Source organism: Procambarus clarkii, chromosome 92, assembly GCF_040958095.1.
Source record: "Procambarus clarkii isolate CNS0578487 chromosome 92, FALCON_Pclarkii_2.0, whole genome shotgun sequence".
Classification (NCBI taxonomy): Eukaryota; Metazoa; Arthropoda; class Malacostraca; order Decapoda; family Cambaridae; genus Procambarus; species Procambarus clarkii.
The window spans coordinates 8,880,381-8,897,463 of NC_091241.1; the positions used below are offsets into that span (position 1 = coordinate 8,880,381).

At 44.3% G+C, this 17,083-nt stretch overlaps 2 protein-coding genes across 2 annotated transcripts in view; both read left to right on the top strand.

Moving 5' to 3' along the window:
* Positions 1 to 431: 431 nt before the first annotated feature.
* LOC138359645 (uncharacterized) lies at positions 432 to 1,388 on the top strand. Its single transcript, XM_069319056.1, has one exon. The coding sequence runs from the start codon at positions 432 to 434 to the stop codon at positions 1,386 to 1,388; it is 957 nt and encodes a 318-aa protein (XP_069175157.1).
* Positions 1,389 to 11,490: 10,102 nt separating this feature from the next.
* The window catches only part of LOC123747869 (glutaredoxin domain-containing cysteine-rich protein CG31559), a 55,489-nt gene continuing 49,896 nt past the window's right edge, over positions 11,491 to 17,083 (top strand). Inside the window, exon 1 of the mRNA XM_069319284.1 lies at positions 11,491 to 12,898. Coding sequence (XP_069175385.1) covers positions 11,855 to 12,898 — 1,044 coding nt within the window. The 5' untranslated portion in view covers positions 11,491 to 11,854. The remainder of the gene's footprint in view (positions 12,899 to 17,083) is intronic.

Below are 17,083 nucleotides of genomic sequence, written 5' to 3' on the forward strand. Positions count from 1 at the left end.
GGCTTAATCTTCAACAATCAATCAATTTATTATCATTGATAGGAGTAGCTACGTTTAAAAATCATTATAATAGTGCCCATGACACGATCAACATCTTTACGGGCTATTCATGCCCATGCCACCTCTTGGGTGGCTTAATCTTTATCATCGATCAACATCTAATTCCAAATAAAAACAAGATTCCAAAGATCTCTGTTTCTTGGGGGACCCCGGGAATCTTCGGGTCGCTCTGATTCACCAAACTCTGAAGGTTGGTCATAGACATGCAGGTAAAACCTTCCTTCTCCAAGCAGGCCGCCCCAGGGACCCTAATGATAATGAGGACCCTAGACACTATAATCACTGGTCTAACCTTGTAGGCCGGACAATCCTGATTGGCTCTGATCATATGTCTTAATCCCGGAGACGTGCACAAGCGGCTAAGTTACGGAATGAGGCTGAGTTCGGGGAAACTAGCAAACACTTCCTCCAAGTACCAAACACTTCCTCAGACTAACAAACACTTCCTCAAACCACCAAACACTTCCTCAAACCACCAAACACTTCCTCAGACTAACAAACACTTCCTCAAACCACCAAACACTTCCTCAAACCACCAAACACTTCCTCAAACTACCAAACACTTCCTCAGACTAACAAACACTTCCTCAAACCACCAAACACTTCCTCAAACCACCAAACACTTCCTCAGACTAACAAACACTTCCTCAAACCACAAACACTTCCTCAAACCACCAAACACTTCCTCAAACCAACAAACACTTCCTCAAACCACCAAACACTTCCTCAAACCAACAAACACTTCCTCAAACCACCAAACACTTCCTCAAACAAACACTTCCTCAAACCACAAACACTTCCTCAAACCACCAAACACTTCCTCAAACCACAAACACTTCCTCAAACCAACAAACACTTCCTCAAACCACCAAACACTTCCTCAAACCACCAAACACTTCCTCAAACCACCAAACACTTCCTCAAACCACCAAACACTTCCTCAAACAAACAAACACTTCCTCAAACCACCAAACACTTCCTCAAACAAACACTTCCTCAAACCACCAAACACTTCCTCAAACAAACACTTCCTCAAACCACCAAACACTTCCTCAAACCACCAAACACTTCCTCAGACTAACAAACACTTCCTCAAACCACAAACACTTCCTCAAACCAACAAACACTTCCTCCAAGCACCAAACACTTCCTCAAACCACCAAACACTTCCTCAAACCAACAAACACTTCCTCAAACCACAAACACTTCCTCAAACCAACAAACACTTCCTCAAACCACCAAACACTTCCTCCAAGCACCAAACACTTCCTCCAAGCACCAAGGAGTTGCTTGAAGGCGGGACAAGCGGAGTCAGCCCAACACAATGACATTCAAAGGGCGAATAATTAATGGTGTTGAGTGACTGGTCTTTCTTAATGATCTGGACAGGTAAGATGTCCCCCAGCACCAGTCCAGGTGTGGTAATGACTGTGTCTAGCTCCTCACTGCCCTATACTACCACCATAACCACTATCTCCCCACCATTCTCAACACCGTAACTACCATCGTTACTACCACCCTCACCATTAACACCATCGAAAGCTTTCTCCTACAAGAGTTAAAATAAACGAAGCATTTAGGGTGTTTAGCGGAATACCTTCTTATCAGTACTGTTGTCATGTGTGTATGTGTTATGATACCAGGAGATCAGGCAGTGCTTGTGAGCTTATCTCAGTGTTTGTAAATTAAGAACTCACCCAGACGGGCTTCTTCAGCGTAATTGATAACTCTACTTTACCTTCTGGGTGTAGCGAGTGCGGGAACTCACTACTTCTAGGTGAAGAGAGTGTAAGGCACTGTGGGTTGAATATTGAGTCTTATCCGAGAGATAACAGTGAGTTCCTTGCTTAGAGCTTATAGCAAGTGACACAAACACCGTGTTTATCCTCACGTGAGAGGCATGGGGGAGTCATACACAGATATACACCCCACGAGCCTACACACACAGCGTAGGGTTACGGGCTCACCATAGCCCGTGCTACTTGCAACTTGTTCCTAGTAGCTGAATCTTTAACAACAACAACAACCCACCCATACGCACACGCACACACAAACGCACACACCCACACCCACACTCACAGGAGAAGAGATAAATACATTCAGAAAAAAATAAACTTTTCAAACAACGTGAAATTACACTTACCCAATCTCCTGTTAGTAGTCCCAAGGATTACGCTCGACGACGGAGAACAAGTTGTTCTAAAGTGCACACGAACACAATGGACTTTAAAAAGTGTGTCTGCGGGTCGACAATGATGTTTTAAATCGCATACTCGAATGGTTTATCTTACCAATAGTGTAATTCTTCTCGATAGTCACCGAGCACTTCAACACGACTATTTGGATAGACACGTCTCTCCTCTCACACACGTACACCATGGCCAGCGCCAGACTAATGAGCTCCAGGGTAGTTTGAGGTCAGGTGAGGAACCCGCACTAACTCTTGCCCACACACGAGCCAAGAGCTGCTCACTCACTCACTCGAACACTAGACCGAGTTAACACCTTGCATAGCAGGATACATGAACACCTATGAGGTGATGATCTGTGTGACGGGTACACAGTACACAGTACACAGGTACACAGTACACGGGTACACAGTACACGGGTACACAGTACACGGGTACACAATACACATAGTTGCCAGCTAACAATGCAAGTTGTAACACCACCCTAATGCACCACCACTCTACTGCACCACTATAATGGAACACAACTATAATGGAACACTAAAACTAATGATGTAAACACTACTTATCCTGAGTAACACTTCCCCATTGGTTGCACTTGGTAACACTGTTATGGGCTGACATATGATGGTTACACCGGGACTACAAAGTACACTGCCAACAAGGAGATGCTAACACAGGATGAAATACGCTGCCACCATCTGCCTTTGACCATTGAGACTATATCAAGCAACGAGGCAAGAAACATTGCTTGACTTGGAGAGTACTTTCTATGACTGTCATTAATTATGGAAACGGTTGTCAGCCACTATATCCAAAAGGCTAAGAGGATTCAACAATTGACACAGACGGGAAATTTAACAGTGAGTTTTATTGAGACCAAAATTATGTCAATCACCACTTATAAATCCTACTCTAACACTGGCAAAAATTTAAGAAATTTGGACATGGAACAAAAAACTCAGAGATCACACACATTACCTTAAGATATCTGTCTCTCCCTGGCTGAGAGGTTCTTCACAGCCCTCTCTGGACCCCGGTGTCCGGCACTCTGCGTTTTCTAAGTCCCTACAGGACCTCTATATACAACCCCCACAGGGGGAGGGGGAGATCTGCTGTTGCTACCCACCAAGAATGTACAAACACTCAAGAAATATTTCAATAAGCTTGTTTGACATTCACCATACACTCTTCAAGAGAGGAGTTATTAATTACGTGTGTGGCTGACCTCTGACCTGGCCAAAAGGGGGAGATCCAAGGATGTTTACACATAAGAATCTGGAGTCTAATTCCCTTGCATGAAATATTACATACTTGAAACTATGCTGACTAAGACTAACCCAGGAATTTTTAATCAATATACAAGATAAACCGGAGGTGAACGTGGAGGCTTCCCTGGGTGTGAACTCTTAAGGGGGGGGGGGGAGGTCACGGGTGTTACAAAGTCAATAATGGCAAGCTCAGTGGGCGGGGCACGATAAGTGCAAAACAGCTAGTTTCGACCCTTCTTCTCGAGCTATGTCCATCATTTTGCATACTACGGTTCCCCCAATGAATAAAATAATAGGTACAAAGCTGATTACAAATCTCCACGTTTCCTGTGTGTAGGTTAGTTAGGTTAGGTTAGGCTTCGGGTCGCGTGTTCTAGCACCCTTTATTTTGTACGCTGTGTCGAATCCAGAGAACGGACTGGAAAGTGCAATAGGTACGATAAGAGACAATTCTATTAACATGAGTAACACCTCTAAAGGATACCTGATCAACAGGGCTGTGACTGATACGTCAAACTGCCTGCAGCTGAGGCTAACAGCCTAGTGAGTCAGGTTGTAATTTAACGTAGATGGGAAAATGGTAGGAATTAAAGAAGCAGGACGAAATAGCAAACTCAATTTATAATTTTAAAAATATATATGATAGGGACATAGATCAGGAGTCATTGCACGTGACAACCTGCAGCTAGAAAGATGTGGTTCAAGAGCTAAAGCTCGATCCTGCAGGTACATATAGGCCAGTACAAATAAGTCAGAATACTCACACCAGATTGCTGGAGTCTAAGCTTCCTGTTTACAGCCTAAAGGTCCCCGGATCGATTCCCTGTGCAGGAAAAAAGCATTTTGAGCAGTTTCATTACAGCTGATACCTATGATCACTTAGCAGTAAACAGGGAAGCGGGGAGAGTTAGGGAACTGTTGTGGGTTGCGTCCTGCGGAGGGTCAGTCATTGGCCTTCAAACCCAAAGACACTTCCCGTCCCCAGACACCTGCACAACACCTGCTGAGAGGTCATGGCAGGTGTTTAATGTCTTCTGAACTATTCACTCGAGGAGTCTTCTTAACTATTCACTTAACTATTCCTGCGAGGACAGTCACGTGAAGCAGAACTCTACAAGAACTAATGATGCAGTTCAGCTTGGTCAAAATGTATGTGTCCACTTGCGAAGCCTCTACATCTTTCCTGTATTTATGAAACAGTCTACGAGCTTGGAAACTATGCAGCCCAAGGTTACTTTATCTTACTGACAACGTCGTGGTAGCTTGGGAACTCATAAATAACTTAATATATATTAACTAAGCAAGTGATGAAACATGTACAGGTTTCGTAAGTGGACACGTAAATACTGGATGATCCCTAGTTAAGAATGACTGAGCTTCGAGAAGGCATTGGGTAGAGGAGTAGAAACTGGGTAGAGAGATGAGCATTAGGAAAGAAGAGAATAGAGCAAGAGAAAGAGAGGAGCAGAAACTAAGAGAGATGTGTGAAGAGCAAGCAATATCTTAGCTCACCTCATGAGGCTACACAACTTGCTTGTGTTGAAAGGTACTTGGAACGAGAGTTTGAGAGGACGGGAGCTAGAGTCCTACACTGAGAGAGAGGCTCGAATCCTAACACTTCTGGTTCGACACTATTGAGCGAATATACCATCGTAACAGCACAAAAATTCAAATACTAAACGTCTGTCATTGATCTTTAAAAAAGATAATCTGAACTTTTCAAAATTATTTATTAAACCTGTAAGCACTGGGTGAACTTTACAACAATGTGTGAGCTTTACAAGAACAATAACTCAGCTGATGACTGAACTTCACATTCTGGATATATATTAAAACGTAGAAAAAACTGGATAGCAATTGAAATTTGAACTTTAAAAAATTAAATGTCAAATTATTGTACTTTGTGCAAATATATCAATGACATATTTATACTTAAACAAATACATTTATACATACAGATGCATACATATATATATATATATATATATATATATATATATATATATATATATATATATATATATATATATATATATATATATATGTATATATATATATATATATATATATATATATATATATATATATATATATATATATATATATATATATATGCAAACATAAAACATGTAGATATATATATTTACTGGCATGCATACATAATTAATTAGATTTGGAAATACAATTTTATAAGGAAAAACGATTATAAACGAAAAATTCTCGAATTTTCCCCAAACTGATCTCCAATTTCTAAGGTAAGACATATTTAATTTTGCTTCAGTCTTATTTCAAATCAAACTTGAGATATAAAAATAATTTTATCAGTAAAAATTACAAGAAAGGAAAAGGAAGAATTCTGGAATTTTATGTAGAGTGTGCAATGAACCCCAGGTAGCCTAATGAGGTAGGTCTACCTTGTGAGTTATTCCCAACCTGAACAAGTTAGGTGAGAAGGTGGTGGAGGCCAAGACCGTCAGTAGTTTCAAAGTGTTATACGACAAAGAGTGCTGGGAAGACGGGACACCACGAGCGTAGCTCTCATCCTATAACTACATTTAAGTAATTACACACACACACACGGAACGTAGACTACTTACAATGCAGAAATATATACTTCACAAGAGCTGAAACTTTCCCTGGTTTTCCATGACAGGAGAAATCTGCGAGAATATATTATTTACGACTCACGAATTTATCTGATTTTCATGAAATATGGAGCTCGGGTAACTGAGGGCGTAGCCTAGCGATGCTCAATTTATTGTTCCACTTTATTGCATTTCCCAGTTAATGCTTCCAGCTTTACTGTCTAGTATTTGCAGTTAATATTATCTTTATACATTATTATCAAACATTATTTTGTTATCTTTATCATTATCCTTATTATTATTATTACATCCTACCATGAAGCAAACAGGAAAGCTAACATCCTATCATTGCGGAAGACAGATTCCTTCCCAGACATGCAAGTGTGATTACTTATTACAAGACGAAAGATTCAGTCACGTTGCGATTAAGAAAACACAACAAATGCCACATCTTCCCAAAGGACAAGGGACATTTGTGTGAGACAAATGAGAAAAGTCCAGCAATACTGACTTCTATATGGGGGAAATTGTATAAATCCCTCGTTTGTGTCTCGGGGAGACTGCAGGATCCGTGGTAGGTCTAGTTGAACTCCCGGTTGCAATTCTTTTAACCATGTCTTAGCTCAGTCGATTAGGGCACGTCTGAGATCCTCTCGGACGTAGGTTCGAATCCTCATCACGGCCCTTGTGGATTTGTTCATTTACTAAATAATTTATTATAAATGTTTAGAATTATTATATATAATTAACTATACTCATTACATGTGAATTACTATCCACAAATTTCATAAATGATCGTGTATAATCACCGTCGATGATTAGCTCTAATCACTGTAATTATTTTATATTATAGCTTATCTATAATGGTAATAGTTTATATGTTTTTCGTTATCATAATCGACAGGTGTTTTAATCATTATATGAAGGTGTTTTAACCATTATATAAAGCAGGTGTTTTAACCGTTATATGAAGCAGGTGTTTTAACCATTGTATGAAGCAGGTGTTTTAACCATGATATAAAGCAGGTGTTTTAACCATTGTATGAAGCAGATGTTTTTACCATTATATGAAGCAGATGTTTTTACCATTATATGAAGCAGGTGTTTTAACCATTGTATGAAGCAGGTGTTTTAACCGTTATATGAAGCAGGTGTTTTAGCCGTTATATGAAGCAGGTGTTTTAACCATTACATGAAGCAGGTGTTTTAACCATTACATGAAGCAGGTGTTTTAACCTTTGTATGAAGCAGGTGTTTTAACCATTGTATGAAGCAGGTGTTTTAACCATGATATAAAGCAGGTGTTTTAACCATTGTATGAAGCAGATGTTTTTACCATTATATGAAGCAGATGTTTTTACCATTATATGAAGCAGGTGTTTTAACCATTGTATGAAGCAGGTGTTTTAACCGTTATATGAAGCAGGTGTTTTAGCCGTTATATGAAGCAGGTGTTTTAACCATTACATGAAGCAGGTGTTTTAACCATTACATGAAGCAGGTGTTTTAACCATTGTATGAAGCAGGAGTTTTAACCATTGTATGAAGCAGGTGTTTTAACCATGATATAAAGCAGGTGTTTTAACCATTGTATGAAGCAGGTGTTTTAACCATTGTATGAAGCAGGTGTTTTAACCATTGTATGAAGCAGGTGTTTTAACCATGATATAAAGCAGGTGTTTTAACCATTGTATGAAGCAGATGTTTTTACCATTATATGAAGCAGATTTTTTACCATTATATGAAGCAGGTGTTTTAACCATTGTATGAAGCAGGTGTTTTAACCGTTATATGAAGCAGGTGTTTTAGCCGTTATATGAAGCAGGTGTTTTAACCATTACATGAAGCAGGTGTTTTAACCATTACATGAAGCAGGTGTTTTAACCATGATATGAAGCAGGTGTTTTAACCGTTATATGAAGCAGGTGTTTTAACCATTGTATGAAGCAGGTGTTTTAACCATTGTATGAAGCAGGTGTTTTAACCGTTATATGAAGCAGGTGTTTTAACCATTACATGAAGCAGGTGTTTTAACCATTACATGAAGCAGGTGTTTTAACCATTGTATGAAGCAGGTGTTTTAACCATGATATGAAGCAGGTGTTTTAACCATTGTATGAAGCAGGCGTTTTAACCGTTATATGAAGCAGGTGTTTTAACCATTACATGAAGCAGGTGTTTTAACCATTGTATGAAGCAGGTGTTTTAACCATGATATGAAGCAGGTGTTTTAACCATTGTATGAAGCAGGTGTTTTAACCATTGTATGAAGCAGGTGTTTTAACCGTTATATGAAGCAGGTGTTTTAACCATTACATGAAGCAGGTGTTTTAACCATTGTATGAAGCAGGTGTTTTAACCGTTACATGAAGCAGGTGTTTTAACCATTACATGAAGCAGGTGTTTTAAGCCATTATATGAAGCAGGTGTTTTAACCATTGTATGAAGCAGGTGTTTTAACCATTGTATGAAGCAGGTGTTTTAACCGTTATATGAAGCAGGTGTTTTAACCATTGTATGAAGCAGGTGTTTTAACCATTACATGAAGCAGGTGTTTTAACCATGATATGAAGCAGGTGTTTTAACCATTGTATGAAGCAGGTGTTTTAACCGTTACATGAAGCAGGTGTTTTAACCATTACATGAAGCAGGTGTTTTAACCATTATATGAAGCAGGTGTTTTAACCATTGTATGAAGCAGGTGTTTTAACCATTGTATGAAGCAGGTGTTTTAACCGTTATATGAAGCAGGTGTTTTAACCATTGTATGAAGCAGGTGTTTTAACCATTGTATGAAGCAGGTGTTTTAACCATTGTATGAAGCAGGTGTTTTAACCATTGTATGAAGCAGGTGTTTTAACCGTTACATGAAGCAGGTGTTTTAACCATTACATGAAGCAGGTGTTTTAACCATTATATGAAGCAGGTGTTTTAACCATGATATGAAGCAGGTGTTTTAACCATTATATGAAGCAGGTGTTTTAACCATTGTATGAAGCAGGTGAAGCATAGCGGTGTCATGTGTCAGACTAGGCTGTTAACAACTGCCTGTCTTGTTCCAGGTGTCTGGTACTGGAACCGGTCATGGCTGCTATTCGGTGAATGTGTAGTATTTGTGTACTCACCTAGTTGTGCTTGCGGGGGTTGAGCTTCAGTTCTTTAGGTCCCGCCTCTCAACTGTCAATCAACAGGTGTACAGGTTCCTGAGCCTACTGGGCTCTATCATATCTACACTTGAAGATGTGTATGGAGTCAGCCTCCACCACATCACTTCCTAATGCATTCCATCCGTTAACTACTCTGATAGTGAAAAAGTTCTTTCTAACGTCCCTGTGGCTCATTTAGGTACTCAGTTTCCACCTGTGTCCCCTTATTCACGTACCACCCGTGTTAAACCGTTTATCCTTATCTACCCTGTCAATTCCTCTGAGAATTTTGTAGGTAGTGATCATGTCTCCCTTACTCTTCTGTCTTCCAGTGTGTGTGTGTATGTGTGTAATTACCTAAGTGAAATTACAGGATTAGAGCTACGCTCGCGGTGTCCCGTCTTCCCAACAGTTATATGACGCTTTGAAACTACTGACGGTCTTGGAGCCAGATTCACGAAGCAGTTACGCAAGCACTTACGAACGTGTACATCTTTCCTCAATCTTTGGCGGCTTTTGTTACATTTATTAAACAGATTACAAGCATGGACACTTGCTAATCAACTGTTGTTATTGTTATAAACAGCCTCCTGGTGCTTCGGAGCTCATTAACTGTTTAACAATTGTAAACAAAGCCCCCAAAGATTGGGGAAAAGATGTAGAGGTTCGTAAGTGCTTGCGTAACTGCTTCCTGAATCTGGCTCTTGGCCTCCACCGCCTTCTCACCTAACTTGTTCCAACCTTTTACGACTCCATTCACTAAAGAAATGTTTTGTATATTTTTCGGTAACTTTGTTTCCTTAGCTTGAATTTACGACCTCTTGTTCTTGAAGTTTCAGGATTCCAAGAATTGCGCATGGTTAATTTCGTAGATTCCTGTGATTATTTTATATGTGGTGATCATATCACCTCTTTTTTTCCTTCTTTCTTCTAGCTTTGGCATATTTAGGCCGGCATCTCCGGCCTCTCCTCGCAACTTCTGATTTTCAGTTCCGAAAGTATTTAGTAGCGAGGTTCGAATCCTCGTCACGGCCCTTGTGGATTTGTTTATTTAGTAGCATGTCTTTGCACCCTTTTAAGGTTAATTGTTGTGCTCTTACTCTCACTAGTAACTTAGCACCATCTGTATACATGTTCATATAACTCTTGAGTCCTCTCTGCTACGTGTATATACTGAGAGTGAAACACCACTAGCCTCCTGCCGCCCAAGAAGAACCCAAGCTACAGGCTTTGACTGAAAAAACATCTCCAATCCACGGTGGACGGGCCACCGAACTTTCAAGCCTCCTCTCTCCACATCCAAATCCTCTTCCAAGAATTTCATCGCCCCATCCTTCTTCCTCCCACATCCTTTCCAAGCTCTTTGGACATCAAAGCTAAAGCTACCGAGACACGGTACCGGTGGCACGCTCCGATAGTCACATTTCTCCCGCGGGATGATTTAGCCTCCTAACACCGCTCTCATTTTTCTCTCAGTAACCTCCTCTTTTCCGTAAGATTTATGATGAAAGTTGAGTGCATTTGTTAGACAGGACTTACGCTTTTACTCACACACATGTGTACTCATCTGTTTGTGTACTGCAAGATCGAGCTCTGGCTCTTGGATCCCGCTTTTCTGACCGGCGATTGTTTATTAGCACTGATTCCTGTCCTATTTTCCTGTCATATGTACTTTTAATATTATGAATAGTTTGCTTTGACAGTCTTTTGTGTGTGTGTGTGTGTGTGTGTGTGTGTGTGTGTGTGTGTGTGTGTGTGTGTGTGTGTGTGTGTGTGTGTGTGTGTGTGGGTGTGTGTGTGGGTGTGTGTGTGTGTGTGTGTGTGTAGATAGTTCCTGCTGTGCCTGCTCTTGGGGTCAGGTTATTGAGAAATTGTTGTAGGGAAACTGATGGTGATGTTATAGTGAAGTTGTAATGTGGTGATGAGACGAGTTATGGTGATTACGTCATGAGCAGGTAGTGATGACCTCACGCTGCTGGTGGTGATGGTGAGAGTGATGGTGATGGTGGTGAGAGTGGTGATGGTGGTGACAGTGGTGGTGGTGGCCGCCAGACACAAGTACCGCTAACTCACCTCAACCACCCCCCCACCTGTTGTACCGCGCTCCCCTGCCAGACGCACCACCCAAACCACCCACACCAACCCTTAACCTCCCCCCTCGTTGACCCCCCACTGCATGGTTAACCCCTTGACAGTGACCCAATCCACCTTAACCACCAGCCAAACCAGGCAGCGAGAGAGGAGGGACAGAGAGTGACCCGTTTTACCGGCGTCACGCGCCTCCTACAGGGAACACGACGCACGGATCAACTCTTAGTTCCCGGGAAGACGTCGGACAGCCGCCACAGTCGAAGGTCGTGCGGTAAAAACTGTTCCCTGGCAGGTGCCATATCGCAGTGCCAGGTGCCATTACAGTGCCACTACACAGTGCCAGGTGCCATAACACAACACGTACTGGAATATTTAATACACGATGTGTGTGTGAGGGGCCGGCAGTGTTGCAGTGTGTGGCGGCGTGACATGAGGTGTTGTGAGTGTGTATGAGGGAAGTGTGAGGTTGGTATCAGGCAGGACACAAGGCCGGCGGGTGAGGTAGGAGCAAGATGCCCGCCAGAGGTTGCCCACAGTACCAGGTAGGAGGCGCTGTGCTAGGCTTCCCCTCCAAGACTCTCTCCTTACCCACGCTGCACCGCACACCCGCCGCTCCCCCGCCACACTTGCCCGACATGCTCGCCTCGCCCGTGCGCTACCACGCCGCCCCCAGGGAGCACCTGGGGGCGCTGCCCCAGGTCCTCCGCCCTGTGGGTGACGCCGGCAAGCACCGCCCTAAATCCACCGCCTCGTCGTGCTGCGACGACGGCGAGTGGCAGAGGAGTGCGTCGCCGGCGCCGTCGACGCACTCGGGGCACTCCTCCCCCTCGGAGGTGACGGACTCCGGCGTGTGTTCCGAGCACGACACGCCGCCGCCCCTCACCCGACACCCGACGCGACCACGACACCTCCGACTCCACACCTCCTCCGACTCCGACAGCGAGAGCAACGTGTCGTGCGACTCCCTGACGGAGTCGCACCGCGGGCAGACCAAGTACCAGTGGGCGTCGTCGTGCCGCAGCTCGTGCTCGCGGCGCTCCACGCGCACCTTCCCTGCGCCCCCCACCAAGGCCTCGCTGCCAGAGTCGCTGCTCAACGAGATCCGCGAGAAGTGGCAGGAGCTGCAGCAGCGGCGGCAGCTGCAGCAGCAGGCGCGGGTGGAGGTGCCAGACCGTGCCCAACACGTGCCCCGAGCCGGTGCCCAGTGGGCACGACACCACCGCTACTCGTGCCCCGCTAGTCCCTCTCTCTCCTGCACATCCTCCAACTTCCCATCTTCATTATCGCTCTTCGAGGAGGAGGTGGAGTGGTGGCGGGGGTCGTCGCCCCCGCAGGAGGGGTGGCGAGGGGGGTCGTCGCCCCCTCAGGAGGACGACACCAGGTCGCTGTACGAGTGCCGGGACGTGAACGCGGGTCAGGGGTTCGCAGGGATCAGGGACATCTTCTCCCCCCAGCAGGAGTCAACCATCAAGAGTTACAAGGGCACCGTCCGCGGCGTCAAGAACCGCGTCAGGGCCGGCATCGCTACTTTCACCTCCGACCAGAGGATTACTAAGGTCAGTCTCTCTCATATACCGCTCTAAAGTATAACCTAACATATTGGGCTGCATGGTAGGGCGACGGTCTCGCTTCATGCAGGTCGGTGTTCAATTCCCGACCGTCTAAGTGGCTGGGCACAATTCCTTTCCCCTGTCTTATCCCAAAACATTATCCTGATCCCTTCCCAGTGCTATATAGTCGTAATGGCTTGGCGCTATCTCCGATAATTCATTCATTCTCTCTCTCACTCCTTGATGGGACGGGGGAAAGGAAGTGGTTGGGCACCATTCCTTTCCCCCGTCCCATCCTAAATTCTTATCCTGATCCCTTCCAAGTGCTATATAGTCGTAATGGCCTGGCGTTTTCCCTTGATAATTCCCTTCCTCCTTGCTATATAGTCGTAATGGCTTGGCGTTTTCCCCGATAATTCCTTCCTTCTCTCACTCCTTGGACGGTAGAGCGACGGTCTCGCTTCATGCAGATCGGCGTTCAATCCCCGATCGTCCAAGTGGTTGGGCACCATTCCTTTCGCCCGTCCCATCCCATACCCTTATCCTGACCCCTTCCAAGTGTTATACAGTCGAAATGGCTTAGTACTTTCTCCTGATAATACACTCTCACTCCTTCCTCGCCTCTATCCTCAATCAAAACTTTCAATGAACAAATTCACGAGGGCCGTGACGAGGGTTCGAACCTAAGTCCGAGATATGTGGATTTGTTCATTTGATGCATCACGCTGTTGTGATTCGTGTGTGTAACAATTTTCAGTCTTCATGGCGTATTGATATGACACTCGTCCGGCGCTTTGTCCTGGGTTCGTATCCTGGCCGGGGAGGATTGACTGGGCACCAATCCTTAACTGCAGCCTCTGTTCACCCAGCAGTAAATGGGAACGCTAACACCCGCAACATATGCCACGCTGCCAAGCATTACAATGGTATTTAAAACCTAAATATGGGTTCTTTCACAACAATCTATACAACCTATGTTAGACCAGTAATGTTATATGCAGCACCGGCTTGGTATCCGCACGTCGCAAAGGTGTTCCTCCACTCTTGTGGAATACATATCCATACACCGTGGAGAATACACCATTTCATGTCGGGAAAACCTTCCCAGGGCTATCATAGAGCTTAGTTCATATATTATTCACCCCAATCCCATCCTGTGAGTGGTAGGGGACCCTAATCCTATCCTGCGAGTGGTAGGGGACCCTAATCCTATCCTGCGAGTGGTAGGGGACCCTAATCCTATCCTGCGAGTGGTAGGGGACCCTAATCCTATCCTGTGAGTGATAATGGACTCCAATTCCTTCCCGTGAAAGGATGTGGACCCCAGTCTCTTCCTGTGAGGAATTGTGGACCCAAATCTCTTCTTGTGAGGAATTGTGGACCCCAATCTCTTCCTGTGAGGGGTTGTGGACCCCCAATCTCTTCCTGTGAGGGGCTGTGGACCCCCAATCTCTTCCTGTGAGGGGCTGTGGACCCCAGTCTCTTCCTGTGAGGAATTGTGGACCCAAATCTCTTCTTGTGAGGGGTTGTGGACCCCCAATCTCTTCCTGTGAGGGGCTGTGGACCCCCAATCTCTTCCTGTGAGGGGTTGTGGACCCCCAATCTCTTCCTGTGAGGGGCTGTGGACCCCCAATCTCTTCCTGTGAGGGGCTGTGGACCCCCAGTCTCTTCCTGTGAGGGGCTGTGGACCCCCAATCTCTTCCTGTGAGGGGCTGTGGACCCCCAGTCTCTTCCTGTGAGGGGCTGTGGACCCCCAATCTCTTCCTGTGAGGGGCTGTGGACCCCGTCTCTTCCTGTGAGGGGTTGTGGACCCCAGTCTCTTCCTGTGAGTGGCAGTGAAGCTGGATAACCCTACGTAACCCTGTCTCCGACAACGAGTAGGATTTAAGACCTGAGGAAAAAGTATGATTCCCTCTACTGACTGATTCATAAAGAGTAAGACACGCAAGAGGTGGCATGGGCATGACTAGCCCGTAAAGTATCCCTCTAAGTCATCGCTACTCTTTAAACTAACCTATCCTCACATATCCTAACCTGACCTAACCTAACCTAGCATGACCTGATCGACCTGACCTAACCTAACCTAGCATGACCTGATCCAACCTAACCCCATCTGTTCTATCTTATCCTAACCTAACCTAACCTGACCTGACCTAGCCTAACCTATCCTAGCATGACCTGAACCAACCTAACCCCCACCTGTCCTATCCTAACCTAACCTATCCCATCGAAAGTTAGATCAAATGTTGTGTTTATGCATAATGCAAGTCCACGTGGGTTGTGACGTCACTATGACGTCACAATGTTTACCCCGAAGCACAACGGACAAAGAGAGCTATTACTACCTCAAGGAAGTCGTTGGCGGGGTGGAGCCAGTCACCTTGTCTTACCCCTGCAAAGTGGACCACGTCTGGGGGTGACGAGGGACACTTAAGTGTTTCCGGAGTACACTTAGGATCTCTTAAGTGTCACGCCAGACACGGTACATGTTCCATTAGGGTCTCTAACCTAAAGCTGCATTAATTCCGAGTATACATGCAAATATATACATACTGGATGCAGTATACTTCCCAGTTTCCAGGGCCAGGAAGCCTATGTATATATATATACATTACGTTTATATCGGGGTCCCTTCCCCCTTCCCACAAAGGTCAAACTAGTGACCCCTATCCCCTCTCAACAGCTGCCTAACTCCCGGGTACCTATTCACTGTAGGTGAACAGAAGCATTAGGTGAAAGGAAACGTGCCCAACCATTTCTGGTCCGGGAATGGAACCCGAGATCCCCGATTGTGAGTCGAGAGCGAAGCCAACTGAACTACCAGACCCCGCTGTATGATAAGAACAAATTACTAGGTTATAACACAAGTTAGATATAAAATAACATTGTATACAAATTGCTAGAAAGCTGCATGGTCGTCTCACGTACGTGATCTAACAGGATCCATTTTCTCGTGGGCAAACTCGTGCCCTTTCAATAGGATCTACACAGCAAGTGTAGAAACCACTTGATCTTGTGTTATTAAGAGACCCTTCACCTTCATTCCAGGATGCTGAGACTCCTCCGAGTCACCAGATCACTTACACCAGCCTCCCTCTCTCTCTCTCTCTCTCTCTCTCTCTCTCTCTCTCTCTCTCTCTCTCTCTCTCTCTCTCTCTCTCTCTCTCTCTCTTGTCCTCACATTCACAACACCTGTTCTATGACGACGGCGACATACCTGCTCTCACTCTTATATAATTCACAAGAAAATTGTCGTACTAGAAAATGGAAGTGGCTCGCGAAAGTGACGTCGCGTTTTCTGTTTTGGGTTCTCTGGTAGGTTAGGAGAGGACACTTTAAACTGACCGTTTTCTTGACTTTGGAAGCCTTAGGAAGAAAAGCTGGTTCACTACTTCAAATATTGGTCAAATTGGCCCAAATTTACGATACGATTTTGTAAAGCATTCGAATATTTTATTATCCTGTGTGTTCCACGCTCAGTACAAATGGTAATTTGTGATTATCGCTTCAAGAAATAATTTCACTAATGTTGTTAACCCGTAAACTGCGGGTAATTATATGGCCTACACGGTGCGTGTGGAATTTTTTTTTTTAAACCAATAAGGGTCTAGGGTGATTCGGGCACTGGAGGAAATCGCAGAGAGCGATTGGAATACAGGATTAAATTGCAGAGAACGATTGGAACACAGGATTAAATTGCAGAGAACGATTGGAACACAGGATTAAATTGCAGAGAACGATTGGAACACAGGATTAAATTGCAGAGAACGATTGGAACACAGGATTAAATCGCAGAGAACGATTGGAATACAGGATTAAATCGCAGAGAACGATTGGAACACAGGATTAAATCGCAGAGAGCGATTGGAACACAGGATTAAATTGCAGAGAACGATTGGAACACAGGATTAAATTGCAGAGAACGATTGGAACACAGGATTAAATCGCAGAGAGCGATTGGAACACAGGATTAAATTGCAGAGAACGATTGGAACACAGGATTAAATTGCAGAGAACGATTGGAACACAGGATTAAATTGCAGAGAACGATTGGAACACAGGATTAAATTGCAGAGAACGATTGGAACACAGGATTAAATCGCAGAGAGCGATTGGAACACAGGAGGAAATCGCAGAGAGCGATTGGAACACAGGATTAAATTGCAGAGAACGATTGGAACACAGGATTAA

Coding starts and splice junctions, on each gene's coding strand:
- LOC138359645 (XM_069319056.1), top strand. CDS start 432: ATGAGGCTGAGTTCGGGGAAACTAGCAAACACTTCCTCCAAGTACCAA.